At 38.6% G+C, this 12,534-nt stretch overlaps 1 protein-coding gene and 1 long non-coding RNA gene across 5 annotated transcripts in view; both read right to left on the bottom strand.

Moving 5' to 3' along the window:
* LOC122865588 (ephrin type-A receptor 5) overlaps positions 1-12,534 on the bottom strand; it is a 70,985-nt gene that overhangs the window by 39,218 nt on the left and 19,233 nt on the right. The window contains exons 4-5 of one of the 4 annotated variants that reach the window (XR_006375500.1): positions 1,173-5,160; positions 730-1,109 (exon numbers count right to left, since the gene is read on the bottom strand). The exons of 1 other annotated variant lie outside the window; for it this stretch is intronic. Coding sequence is in view for 2 of the 3 variants with exons in the window: in XM_044174230.1 (XP_044030165.1) it covers positions 11,401-11,516 (116 nt within the window). In the remaining variant the exon portion in view is untranslated. Of the gene's footprint in view, positions 1-729; positions 5,161-9,615; positions 11,517-12,534 lie in introns of those variants that run through there. 2 more of the 4 variants (XM_044174231.1, XM_044174230.1) reach the window with 2 other exon arrangements.
* Positions 6,768-9,109, bottom strand: LOC122865589. Its single transcript, XR_006375501.1, has 2 exons — positions 8,939-9,109; positions 6,768-7,055 (listed from the first exon to the last, which is right to left on the bottom strand). It is a non-coding gene; the product is annotated as an uncharacterized LOC122865589 (long non-coding RNA).

Here is a 12,534-nt window from a genome sequence, read left to right as displayed (position 1 = left end):
TTTGTGAGTGTGTGTGTTTGTGTGTTTCAGGCGTTAGGCGGCAGTGGCTCTGATTCCCCTTGACGGAACCTTGGTCCATTGTCATGGAACATTAGGCCTGAAAAATTCTCCCTCTGCCCTGGATCGCTCTGTGTCTCACCTCTGCTTCACACACACACACACACACACACACACACACACACCTTTGTGGCATTGTAAGGACACCAGGGAAGAACATTCATTCTGGGAACCACCATTTCTGAGGGTTGTGCAGCACTGAAACAAATCATGCAGTATCCTGGAGTACACACATACAAAGCCTTTCATAAATGAGTTTGGCATGTAGGATGCCACACATACCCTAATTATGAGTTGAGGCTCAAGACATTGCTCATTCAAAACTAGGCCAGCTTCATGAATGCCTCAAAAGCAGATAGTAATACATTTGATGATAATTCTATCTCACCAGAGCACAGACAATAATGTATGCCTTTAGGGTTTATTTTATTCAGATGTGAAAAGATGCTTTATTTTTGCCGTCCTTACATTTTTTGTCTTTTGTTTTGTTTAAAGGATAAATGCAGAAAAATGAGTCCATAACTGTTGTATTGATTGTTACTTACTATAGGTATGTTTTACATTACATTTCCATTGACTTCATTTTACCCTGTTGCAGCCTATAAGTGTGTGTATATATATATATATATATATATATATATATAAAAAAGAGAGCGAGCGAGAGAGCGAGAGAGAGAGAAGGAATGCGGCATTCAGGGCAGTAGGACACACCTGATCCTTTGTCTGCTTCAGCCCGTTGCCACACACACATTTATGGTTGCACACAGATTTATTGCCATAGTCTGGTATCTAGCTCCCCTTGACTTCATCCTCCAAACCCCCACGGCCAAATCAATAAAAATGGGTGGCAGCTCATTTCATATATACAGACACACAGACACACATGTGAAGTAGAGTGAAGGGGAGTAGAAAAAAAAAAAAGTACTGAAATAAAAACCCCTTTGAGCATATTAATAATTTGAGATGGTATGTTCAGATATCATGCCAGAGTAACTACGATTATTTTCATTTATTTATTTATTTATTTTCTATTTTTGGAGCTAAGCTCTCACCTCCTGGTGTGTCTGTGCTGCACTCCACACGTGCAGCACAGACACACCAGGAGGTGAGATCACCTGTCAATCAAACAGTATGCTGTGGGCACAGTGTGGTACCGTGATGGCTCCTTACTTGGATTTCCTGTTGATCAAGTTGAGTTTCTGTAGAGTTTTTTGTCTGGTGGTCACAGTGGCTGTAAGCTGTCACTGCTAAGGATAACTACTTAAGAAAAAAAAAAAAAAATTATTCCACACATGTGGAACCTATATATCAGATAATGGTCACTATGATCGTGGATTTTTCTAAGGAAAGAGTTACAAGACCCTTAGTCACTGGAATAGCAAACATGTAAACTTTACTTTGGCATTTACTGTATATGACAAATAAAACTGCATTTGTTTGCTGAAAAATGTTACTGTAAAATAGATAGAAAGATTCAGCCAGATAGACATAGACATTTGCATAGACAGATAATGTCGAAGATTACGTGACGTGTTTTGATTAAATTAAAATAATGCATTTCTTTCCCCTGGAAGTTGCAAATGATTATGAGAACGATATAAACATTTGCAATTAAAATGTGCAAATTGGTGTGAAAAAAAAATCCATTGCACGCCACTTTAATGAAAGCCCATTCCAGTTGACTAATAAGCACCAACAGTGTAGATGTTAAGGTATTTATTATCATTAATTCTAGCTCATTTCCATTTAGGATAAATAGATTATACATGCTCTACAGAAAAAGTGAACGCAGAACATGTGGAAATTAACTAAAAGCATGTATTGTTAGACATGACATGGCGCCATGAGTGCAGATGACTTCGCTTAATTATGTGTCTATGGATTTACCACACGCAGGCGAAAGGGGGCATAAAGGTCAGGGCAGCCAGCTGAAGGCTGAAACTGGGATAAAGCGATTAAAATGCCACAGAAAGTGAATAAGAACGTGTATGTTCAGTTTGGAATCTAAGAGCAAAACACAGCTGAAGGGTGGCCTTAAAGTCGATGGTGTGGCTGTCAGGACAAGAGTGAAAAAACATGCAAGTAAATGTCATTTAACTAGCAACTGGATCACTGTACATTTAAACATACAGTTTACAAACATACAGTACACTCATGCATACATCTTTATATCCAAACGCACACACAGACACACACACTTCCTGTGGTGAGATTAGTTATGGCCATGGCTGGCTGACGGAGATGGCTCATTTCTCATTGTGAATCTGAATAGACGGCATTGGTGGTATTAGTGTGTGTGTGTGTGTGTGTGTGTGTGTGTGTGTGTGTGTGTGTGTGTGTGTTTGTGTGTGTGTGTGTTGCCCTTGGGCAAGCTGTCTTTCTGATTCTACGCAGCTCTTAATTCACAGCACAAAGGGTAATAGGTAATTAATATGCAATACACCCTAATGTGCCTGTATGCCTTAGTGTGTGTGCGTTTGTCTGTGTGAGGTTAATACGTAATTAATATGCATCACACACTGGCATCCCAGACAATTAAGGATCCAGCGGTGTCTGTTGATGCTTCTTAACGAGCGTTCCTCTTTAATTGGAAACATTTCATTGTAAAGATGTTGATTTATATGACTGGCTGTCGTATGGTGGGAAAAGAGGCAAAGAGTGAGACATACTCGAAGGGGGGAGGGGGGGTATAAAACAGAAGTTAACTGTATATAACCAGAATGTTGGATTTAAATTCATTTATATGGGCATAAACACAGTATGGATCCAAATATTAAAATACATTCGTAAAACACAAATTTTGAGATGATGAATAAAAATCACAGGACTAAGGGTCAATATTTACAAACATTCTGAAGACATGGCTACCGTCAGTACTAGTTGGTTAGCTGGCTAACTCATGTGTGAACTGTGCTTTAAGTTGTAGAAACTAAAAAATACAAAACAGTCTGCAGTGATGGGCAAGGAACTTAAAACCTTTTACATAAATAAAAGTAGCAATCCCACAATGTACAAATACTCAGTTACAAGTAAAATTCATGCTTTCAAAGTACAGAAGCATTTCCATCAAAATTTATACCATAATTTATCATAATTTGAACTATTTTCTATATCTAGTCTAGGGTAGTCTTAACAATTGTAATGAGTTATATTATAACATAGTTTTAGGCTGTGCGTGGAAAATCTGCCTCTACAGATGAAGTGCAACTATAGTTGTCCAATAAATGTGGAGTAAAACGTACAATATTTTCATTTAACATTTAGTGGAGTAGAAGTATAGAGTAGCATGAAATGGACATACCCAAGAAAAGTGCAGGTACTTCAAAATTGTAATTAATTACACTACTTGAGAACCTATACTTAAACTATTCTTACTGTAGTTATGTTCCACCACTGAAATAGAACTTCACAATCAGACAAAATAAAAACAAAAAGCCAAAAGGCTCACACTATTTGTTGCACGTGACATCCACTTATATTTCCAGCTTTCCTGTCACTCATCCAACTGTACACAGAATCACCAGGATTGACATAAAAGTAAACGTTGACAGAAGAAACACAAAAATGGTGAAGCTCAATACAATGCCTACGTTGTTAACATATACTATTGTGAACTAATAAACCAGGCAAGGAAACACAGTAAATATCCTGTTCCTGTATTTGTCCCACAGCGAGCTACCGGCCTTCGGAACATAAACACAGTGTGTGTGTGCATGAATGAGGGTGTCACACCTTCAGGAATTATTGTTCTGTTACTGTGTTTGTTTGCATGCCTCTGCATGTGTGCATGTGTATGTGCCGATGCATGCTTATATTTGCGTATGCCTGTGTGTGAACACAAACAAAGCCAGAAGATAATACCATAATAATATACAATCAAGTCAATGGGGTTTTCCTGTCTGTCAGATGGCAAAGCAGGTCATTGTTCAGGATCCATTTATTCTCACAATCAGGCCACAAGCAGAAGGTCAAGCAGGTCACAATAGCTTTCGAACTAATTTAACATAATGATAAATCAAGTGTCAAGTTATGCTAACCAGATGTGTTGGAAAATAATTCAACCAACTGAATAACAATGACACCTATAATACATATAATATTAGACTACATATAATTAGTATTAGTATTCGTATTTTAGCATTTTGCTGACACTCACTTACTTGAAAAAATGATTCCCTAGCAATGGACCAACAACTGCGAACAAAAATTGCATGCACCCACAGATTAGGTGTACAAGGGTCAGGATCTTAGTGCCATTATAATACTCCTGAAACATGTGATCTCAGCAAAAAGGTGGAGAGCTGTCAGGTCAGACATACATGTGAAATGCATGTGCATGAAACTGGTTGTGAATCGAATAATGTTCATTTTGTCCCCTTTATACACAAGTATGCAGCACATTTGTGTTTCTGTGTGCATGTTTGTGTGTCCAGACACACGTTTGCAGATGCACATGCAGTATAAGTCCTACCTTACATTTACCAGATGCATGCTAATATACTACTGTAAGTATTTTGATTCTGTTACCAGGAACAACTGTTTTGATGTAGTTTTTTTTTTTTATAAGCCAGATGTTACAAGAAATGATCTGGTAATTTAGAGGCATTTACAGGTTTTGTATAACAATTGTTCTTCCAGTGCTAATCTGCATTAGAAAATGTACAGCCAAGATCTTTTACAATGACGGTATACGTCCAAATTTTCCTAAAGCAGCTAAGCAAAATATAAAAGTTTCAGTTTGTAAATGTATAGGCCTTCAAAAAGCCATGCAGCTTTTTCCTAAACTGAGGAGGAAAAAGCAGAATTAAAGTCAGCATTGAAATGCAAAAATTCAGCTCCATCCCACTCTAATCTTATGACGTTTACCAGTGTGCATGTGTTTCACCATCGCCTCTTTCCAGGCTTCTAGAGAAGGTGCAAGGGAAAAAAAATGTCATCAATGTGTAAATGCTGTGAAACTGTAATCATTTTGTAAACTGTATCATTTGGGAAACTCATCACCTGACCCGCATCAGAAGTGTCCATAACTACCAGTCTAACCAGTCAAGCCACTGCTGACTGGGACTCTGGAGACGAGCAGGCTTTCATGGAAAGAAGCTGGCTCTGCTGAATGAAGCATTTTATTAATATTTCACCAACTGCAGGAATGTGTGCATCTATGTGCTCTTATATCTTTGTGAGGACATTGTGGCTGGCCCACATTTCTTCAAAGAGGTGTTTGAGGGTTTAGAATTAGGTTTAGGTTAAGTTTAGGGCAAATGGCATTAGGCACTGCACCTAGTTATGTTGGTTATGGCTGGAGTTAGGGGCTAGGCAATATACTATGTCAATTAGGCTCCTCACAAGTATAGAACAAAACATGTGAATGTGTGTGCACGTTAGCAGGGGGAAGGGTAAAAGGGAGGAAGCACTTCTGGGAAAGTCAGTTTACCCAACAAGCACTCAGGAAGCACTTTAGTTGTCATGACAGCATCACCACGTTGAGATGATGGGGTGATGGAGAGGGGCTGAGGAGAAAGACGGGAGGAGAAAGAGAAAGATGCAAGAGGAGAGTACAGAGTGAGAGAGTGCAGTGAAAGAAGCCAGTAGCAGCTTCCAGTTGAACAGCATCTAAAAAGATGAATGCAAACTCTTTCTGCAATAAATCCAGTCAATTCACATTTCAGGAGACGATTGAATCAAAAAGGCTTCCTGCCACTTGCAGATTTTTGCGCTATCATTCACAATACTGTTCTGTCTCTTGAGCAACTCAGGGACGACGGAACTTCTATATTTGTAAGGGTTACTGAACACTGTTTAACTCAAACGATAAAAATGTAAAAGACACATTGCAATAGATACAGCGGAGCAAATATCTGACCTCTTTCAGGTCCAGTGATCAAAATTTTGCATCCACCAGTTTAGGCTGCACTCGTGCATCCATGGCAGTGGGGCTAATATTGCACGGCTAACACTGATTTTAAGAAATAAATGTTGAGTTGTTTTATGTCTCACTTCCATGAGAGAAAATGAATGAAATGTTTAATTTTTCCACTGTCCTTTTTACTACTATTTAATGAACTAACTAATTCAAGCACTCAATAAAGCAACCCAAAGCAAGGTGGTGTTGTAACTCAGATCCTTATCAGCACATATGGGTAATCAGTAATAGCAGATGTGTATATCTCTATGTTATGCAATTCACTGTAATGCCCTTGTCACCAGACCATCAACCACAAGCCACACACTGCAAATGTGAGCCGCTTGTTCGCTATCCCATAATTCCCTACAGGGAAAAGGCAGAAAGCTTCCTCACATTACTACACCAGTGAGACAGTTTCTGATGGCAGCACCACCACCGTGACCAGATCGAGTTTGACATATGCTGCAGTGACGTCTGACAGGCAGGCAAACACAGAGGAACATCAGGGGAGCCCTGGCACTGAAACAAAGTATTATCAAGGGAAATCCAGCTCTACCCATGACACACTTATACGGCACTCGCTGAACGAAATGCTCGGTGGTTTTATTATTCTTCCAGTGAGCGGCACTTCTCATTCACTTATCATTCCATGCAATTTATTTAATTGATGATACCAACAGTCGTCCTCGTTTCCATTTGTATTCCTCATCTGCTGTCATCCTTTTTCCTCTTCTCTGCCTATTCCTACCCCCAACTTCCCCTCCTCTCTTCCCCCGACTTCGCTGCCCATCTTTTACACCTCCAAGTCTTTTTTTTTTTTTTTTTTTTTACTTCTGTCACGGGAATTCAGTGCAGCCTGAATCCAACGAACATCACAAAGCTGTCAATCCCAGGATTCCATTCAGCGTTTATTTCATCTTCCCTATGTGGCATTCAGCCCTTATTATACTTTCCAACATCCAATTTAGACCTTATTCCATTATTCCAACATTGAATCCAGCTCTTATTCCATCATTCCAGTATGTCATTTAACCCTTTTACTATGATTACAACATTTCACTCAGTTTATATGCCTTTATTCCATCATTCAAGGAACCTTATTCCAGCCAACATTCCATTCAACCTTTAATCTATCATTTCAACTTTTTATTTAGCCCTTATTACATTACAGCAACATTATTTCAAACCCAAATTCCATCATTCAAACAATCCTTTATACCCTTATTCTACCATTTCTTAATGTTTAGTATATGTATGGCTTTGATGTAACTCTGTTGTTGGATGCAATGTTAATGTAATAACTTTATTGATTACTGTATGAAGTGTAAGTGAAAACCAAGGCAACAACTAATGGGGATCCAATAAACAAACAATTTCAGCATTCATTTATTCACAGTCACTGAGTATGTTTACATGAACATGAAGATCCTTGTTGTGATCAGGCTTTTGGAGTATCCTGTTTGCACATGCAAACATCATATCCTGCTTCCAGAAACCTGACTTCGAGATAGTGTGCCATGTAAACACCTTATCCAGGTTTCTAATCAGTGTGGGCCATAGTGCTGGTGCATCCTCAACTCAGTTAGTAGTTAGTTAAATAAATAAACATGAAAAAATATGACAAATGATGCACTCATGCTGTAATGAAATTAAAGTTTGTATTCAGTGTTGCATTGTTGTTCTCATATTCTATTACTGGTGATCAGATGGAGAAGCCAAATCCAGCAGATGGTTTAATGTAGTCCAGGCAGCCAGGGTACAAACATGGTTATTTCTTAACTGCCCAACTGATAAAGAAATGACTGGCTGAGAATAATGTATAAAATTATTTAACTAACCCGGTTTCTCATGTTCCATGTAAACGTCACATCCTGAATATGAGCCACACCACTCAGCACTCCATTCAGCCATTATTCCCACATTCCTTCTAGTATTCATTCAGCCTAAATCACATCTGCGTGGCTGAACTCAATCTACAATCCCCCCTCCCTTCTCCCCCCATCTATCTCTTCATCCATCTGCCCACTTTTATCCTTCTAAAGTTATACTTCCTCTATCGCCATCACCCCTGAAACAACACTCATCCATCTCTCTGTCCTTATACCCTGAGGTTGAGAAATCTTCCAATTTATCTTGTGTCCCTTTGTTTGCCATCAATTCTCCTCTCTGTAATCCTCCCATTATTCCATCTATCCATCCATCCATCTACCCATGGATGTACTCCCCTCCTCCCCCATTCCCTCTCTTCAGTCTTGCGGGGCTGACAGTGCTGCAGGCTATCACCAATTATCCCAACTAAAGTGGCGTCTACATCTATACATCTCACACAACCACATACAAAATATATTGTATTATTATAAGATATTATCTCTTTAGACTGGATCCCCACACGCTTTATATGTCAATATATTTACTTTGTATGTGATGTATCTTTCACTCTTGCTCTGCTGATACTTAAAACTTAAAAATGAACAAATACTATGGATATATTACATGATCATTATAATCCTATACTGTCATATGAATAAATAACAAAAAAGTCAAATAAAACAATCAAAAACAGAGGCTGGACAACAGCAAAGCAAAGCAATGGATAATGTAGTGACAATATTTTGTCCAGCGCTCTTCAGTGGAAACTCCTTACACTGTGCTGGTGGACTGTGGCTGAATGTGTGCAATTAATACAGATGTACTTTTGAGAGGTGTGTGTGTGTGTGTGTGTGAGAGAGTGAGAGTGAGAGTGAGTGAGAGAGAGAGAGAGAGAGAGAGAGAGAGAGAGAGAGGCAACAAGACAGAGTTGGATTGTTGATGGAGAATGATTTTTTTTTTTTTTTTTTTACTTCTGTCACGGGAATTCAGTGCAGCCTGAATCCAACGAACATCACAAAGCTGTCAATCCCAGGATTCCATTCAGCGTTTATTTCATCTTCCCTATGTGGCATTCAGCCCTTATTATACTTTCCAACATCCAATTTAGACCTTATTCCATTATTCCAACATTGAATCCAGCTCTTATTCCATCATTCCAGTATGTCATTTAACCCTTTTACTATGATTACAACATTTCACTCAGTTTATATGCCTTTATTCCATCATTCAAGGAACCTTATTCCAGCCAACATTCCATTCAACCTTTAATCTATCATTTCAACTTTTATTTAGCCCTTATTACATTACAGCAACATTATTTCAAACCCAAATTCCATCATTCAAACAATCCTTTATACCCTTATTCTACCATTTCTTAATGTTTAGTATATGTATGGCTTTGATGTAACTCTGTTGTTGGATGCAATGTTAATGTAATAACTTTATTGATTACTGTATGAAGTGTAAGTGAAAACCAAGGCAACAACTAATGGGGATCCAATAAACAAACAATTTCAGCATTCATTTATTCACAGTCACTGAGTATGTTTACATGAACATGAAGATCCTTGTTGTGATCAGGCTTTTGGAGTATCCTGTTTGCACATGCAAACATCATATCCTGCTTCCAGAAACCTGACTTCGAGATAGTGTGCCATGTAAACACCTTATCCAGGTTTCTAATCAGTGTGGGCCATAGTGCTGGTTATTTCTTAACTGCCCAACTGATAAAGAAATGACTGGCTGAGAATAATGTATAAAATTATTTAACTAACCTGAGGTTTCTCATGTTCCATGTAAACGTCACATCCTGAATATGAGCCACACCACTCAGCACTCCATTCAGCCATTATTCCCACATTCCTTCTAGTATTCATTCAGCCTAAATCACATCTGCGTGGCTGAACTCAATCTACAATCCCCCCTCCCTTCTCCCCCCATCTATCTCTTCATCCATCTGCCCACTTTTATCCTTCTAAAGTTATACTTCCTCTATCGCCATCACCCCTGAAACAACACTCATCCATCTCTCTGTCCTTATACCCTGAGGTTGAGAAATCTTCCAATTTATCTTGTGTCCCTTTGTTTGCCATCAATTCTCCTCTCTGTAATCCTCCCATTATTCCATCTATCCATCCATCCATCTACCCATGGATGTACTCCCCTCCTCCCCCATTCCCTCTCTTCAGTCTTGCGGGGCTGACAGTGCTGCAGGCTATCACCAATTATCCCAACTAAAGTGGCGTCTACATCTATACATCTCACACAACCACATACAAAATATATTGTATTATTATAAGATATTATCTCTTTAGACTGGATCCCCACACGCTTTATATGTCAATATATTTACTTTGTATGTGATGTATCTTTCACTCTTGCTCTGCTGATACTTAAAACTTAAAAATGAACAAATACTATGGATATATTACATGATCATTATAATCCTATACTGTCATATGAATAAATAACAAAAAAGTCAAATAAAACAATCAAAAACAGAGGCTGGACAACAGCAAAGCAAAGCAATGGATAATGTAGTGACAATATTTTGTCCAGCGCTCTTCAGTGGAAACTCCTTACACTGTGCTGGTGGACTGTGGCTGAATGTGTGCAATTAATACAGATGTACTTTTGAGAGGTGTGTGTGTGTGTGTGTGAGAGAGTGAGAGAGAGAGAGAGAGAGAGAGAGAGAGAGAGAGAGAGAGAGAGAGAGAGAGGCAACAAGACAGAGTTGGATTGTTGATGGAGAATGATGGACAGATCTTTAGGGGGGGGTGGGGGGAGTGACAGGCATTGGCAAGTGTAAAAGACAGGAGAGTGCTAATATAGGTGGCAGCATTAAAGATGAAGAGGAAGAGGAAGGCAATGAATTGTAGGCAGTCAGAAATATAAAGTGAGAGAAAGAAAGACAGGGAAAATGAAAGAAATGCAAGAGTGAGAAAGATGGGGGAATGGGGAAACTGAGGTATAGACAGAAAGATAATGAATGAGACAGGAAAAACTAGAGATGTGAGAATGAGATTGCAATGAGAGAGCAACAGAAAGAGAGGAAGAAAAAGACAAAGAGGAGGAGAAAGAGCTGTCCATAACGAGTTTTGTCCTACATTCACAAAGGCTGCGTTAAATCATGCTCTACTAGGCAGCACACAAAGCCAATACAGCCAGGATCCACACACAATTACACATTTTCTCTCATATACACACATTGTACCAGCAACCCACTGATTCACAGTCTACAGTAAGACAAGCATGCTTAAAGCACTAACTGAAAAGGCTGAACAAAATAAAATTTGGTTATTAACAATGCTGCATGTCTTTTTAAACAGCTCTACCCTTTTTAAAAACACTGGCCTTCACTGAGAGGGCAAAATAGACATAATAGAGTGGAAATTAAGTCTCTACACCCAGTGCAGGTTCTCAAATCCAGCCCCCCCAAAAAGTAAAAAACCCTAGAAAAGACACTGTACTGTGTCTCCTCGCAGTATGGAGTCCAGGCACACTTTCAACCTCCCCAAAACAGAATTTAACACATCACACTCCGAGTGACTGCAATGCACATGAAGTGTTTGCTAAAGCAGTGAACACATATGGTAACAAAGCTGAGACACTGAGGAAACCCAGCCATGTTTCTCTCTGTAGACGGTTTCAAAGGCTGTCAGTATAACAGCCTCATCTGCATATGAAACTGCAAAAAAAAGAAAAAAAGAAACTTGAGATCTTGTAGCTTCATTAATTGCTGGGAGTGTGTTCTACTCTGAAAGCTTACTGTTAAGTTTGTTTACTTAATTTCGCTGCATATATGGACCATGATAAAAAAAAATATATATCAATTTTACTGTGAGAACCAGTGATGTTTTTATTCTAAAACGTTTAACCAATGGCAAAAATTTGCATATCACACAACTTCATCTTTCTGGAAAACAAAACACTCTGAAACTCATTAAAATTAAAATCAGTTAAACCTTCTGCAACCTTAAAACTTTGTTCTGTTGCAACAGGACAGTGACAACAGGCCATGAGGCGTACCGTCAGCTTCTTGAAATACACAGTGGCAAGATCATAGATTATCAAACTAACACCCTCACACCCCTTTGTGAATAGGGGTACAAAGGGAATGCCACTTTTGGCTGCCTCTTTTAAGCTCAGTCTACACCAGAAAAGACTCAGCTGTGTTTTTCATTCATGTCTCATGAAACAAAAATACTGTTTTAATCTTCCCTGCTGTCCACACCAGCTCCATACAGACACAAACCACTTCTATTACACACTTAGGAAGTCTTTATCTATGGAAAAGTGGAGACACATTTCAAATGAACTATATAGGCATCTAAACCTTGTGAATAATATATTTAGTATTTAGCAAATTGTCATCTGCCCACTTGAAAACTGAAGTGGAAAAAAGGTTTCATCCATGTTGCTTTTGGTTTCATTTGTAATATGAGAGCATTTGCACAGTATGCAGATGATACTGTTGATAATATAGCCACATTTCAAAGGGAAAACATACAAAATTACTAAAATTACTATAAACTATGTACTTTCTTTATGAAATATATCTTTTCCTTGTGGATTGCATTCTTTTTAAATGAAAACTACTGTACATGTATTGTAATTTTGAATATTCTGTGTAATTCTGATTTTCAATCTTGCACATATACATCCTTTTTGAGTACAGTAGTGGTGCTCTCAAGTACAGTGCATAA

This window comes from Siniperca chuatsi, linkage group LG18, assembly GCF_020085105.1.
Source record: "Siniperca chuatsi isolate FFG_IHB_CAS linkage group LG18, ASM2008510v1, whole genome shotgun sequence".
Lineage (NCBI taxonomy): Eukaryota > Metazoa > Chordata > Actinopteri > Centrarchiformes > Sinipercidae > Siniperca > Siniperca chuatsi.
This window is presented reverse-complemented; position numbering and strand designations above follow the sequence as displayed.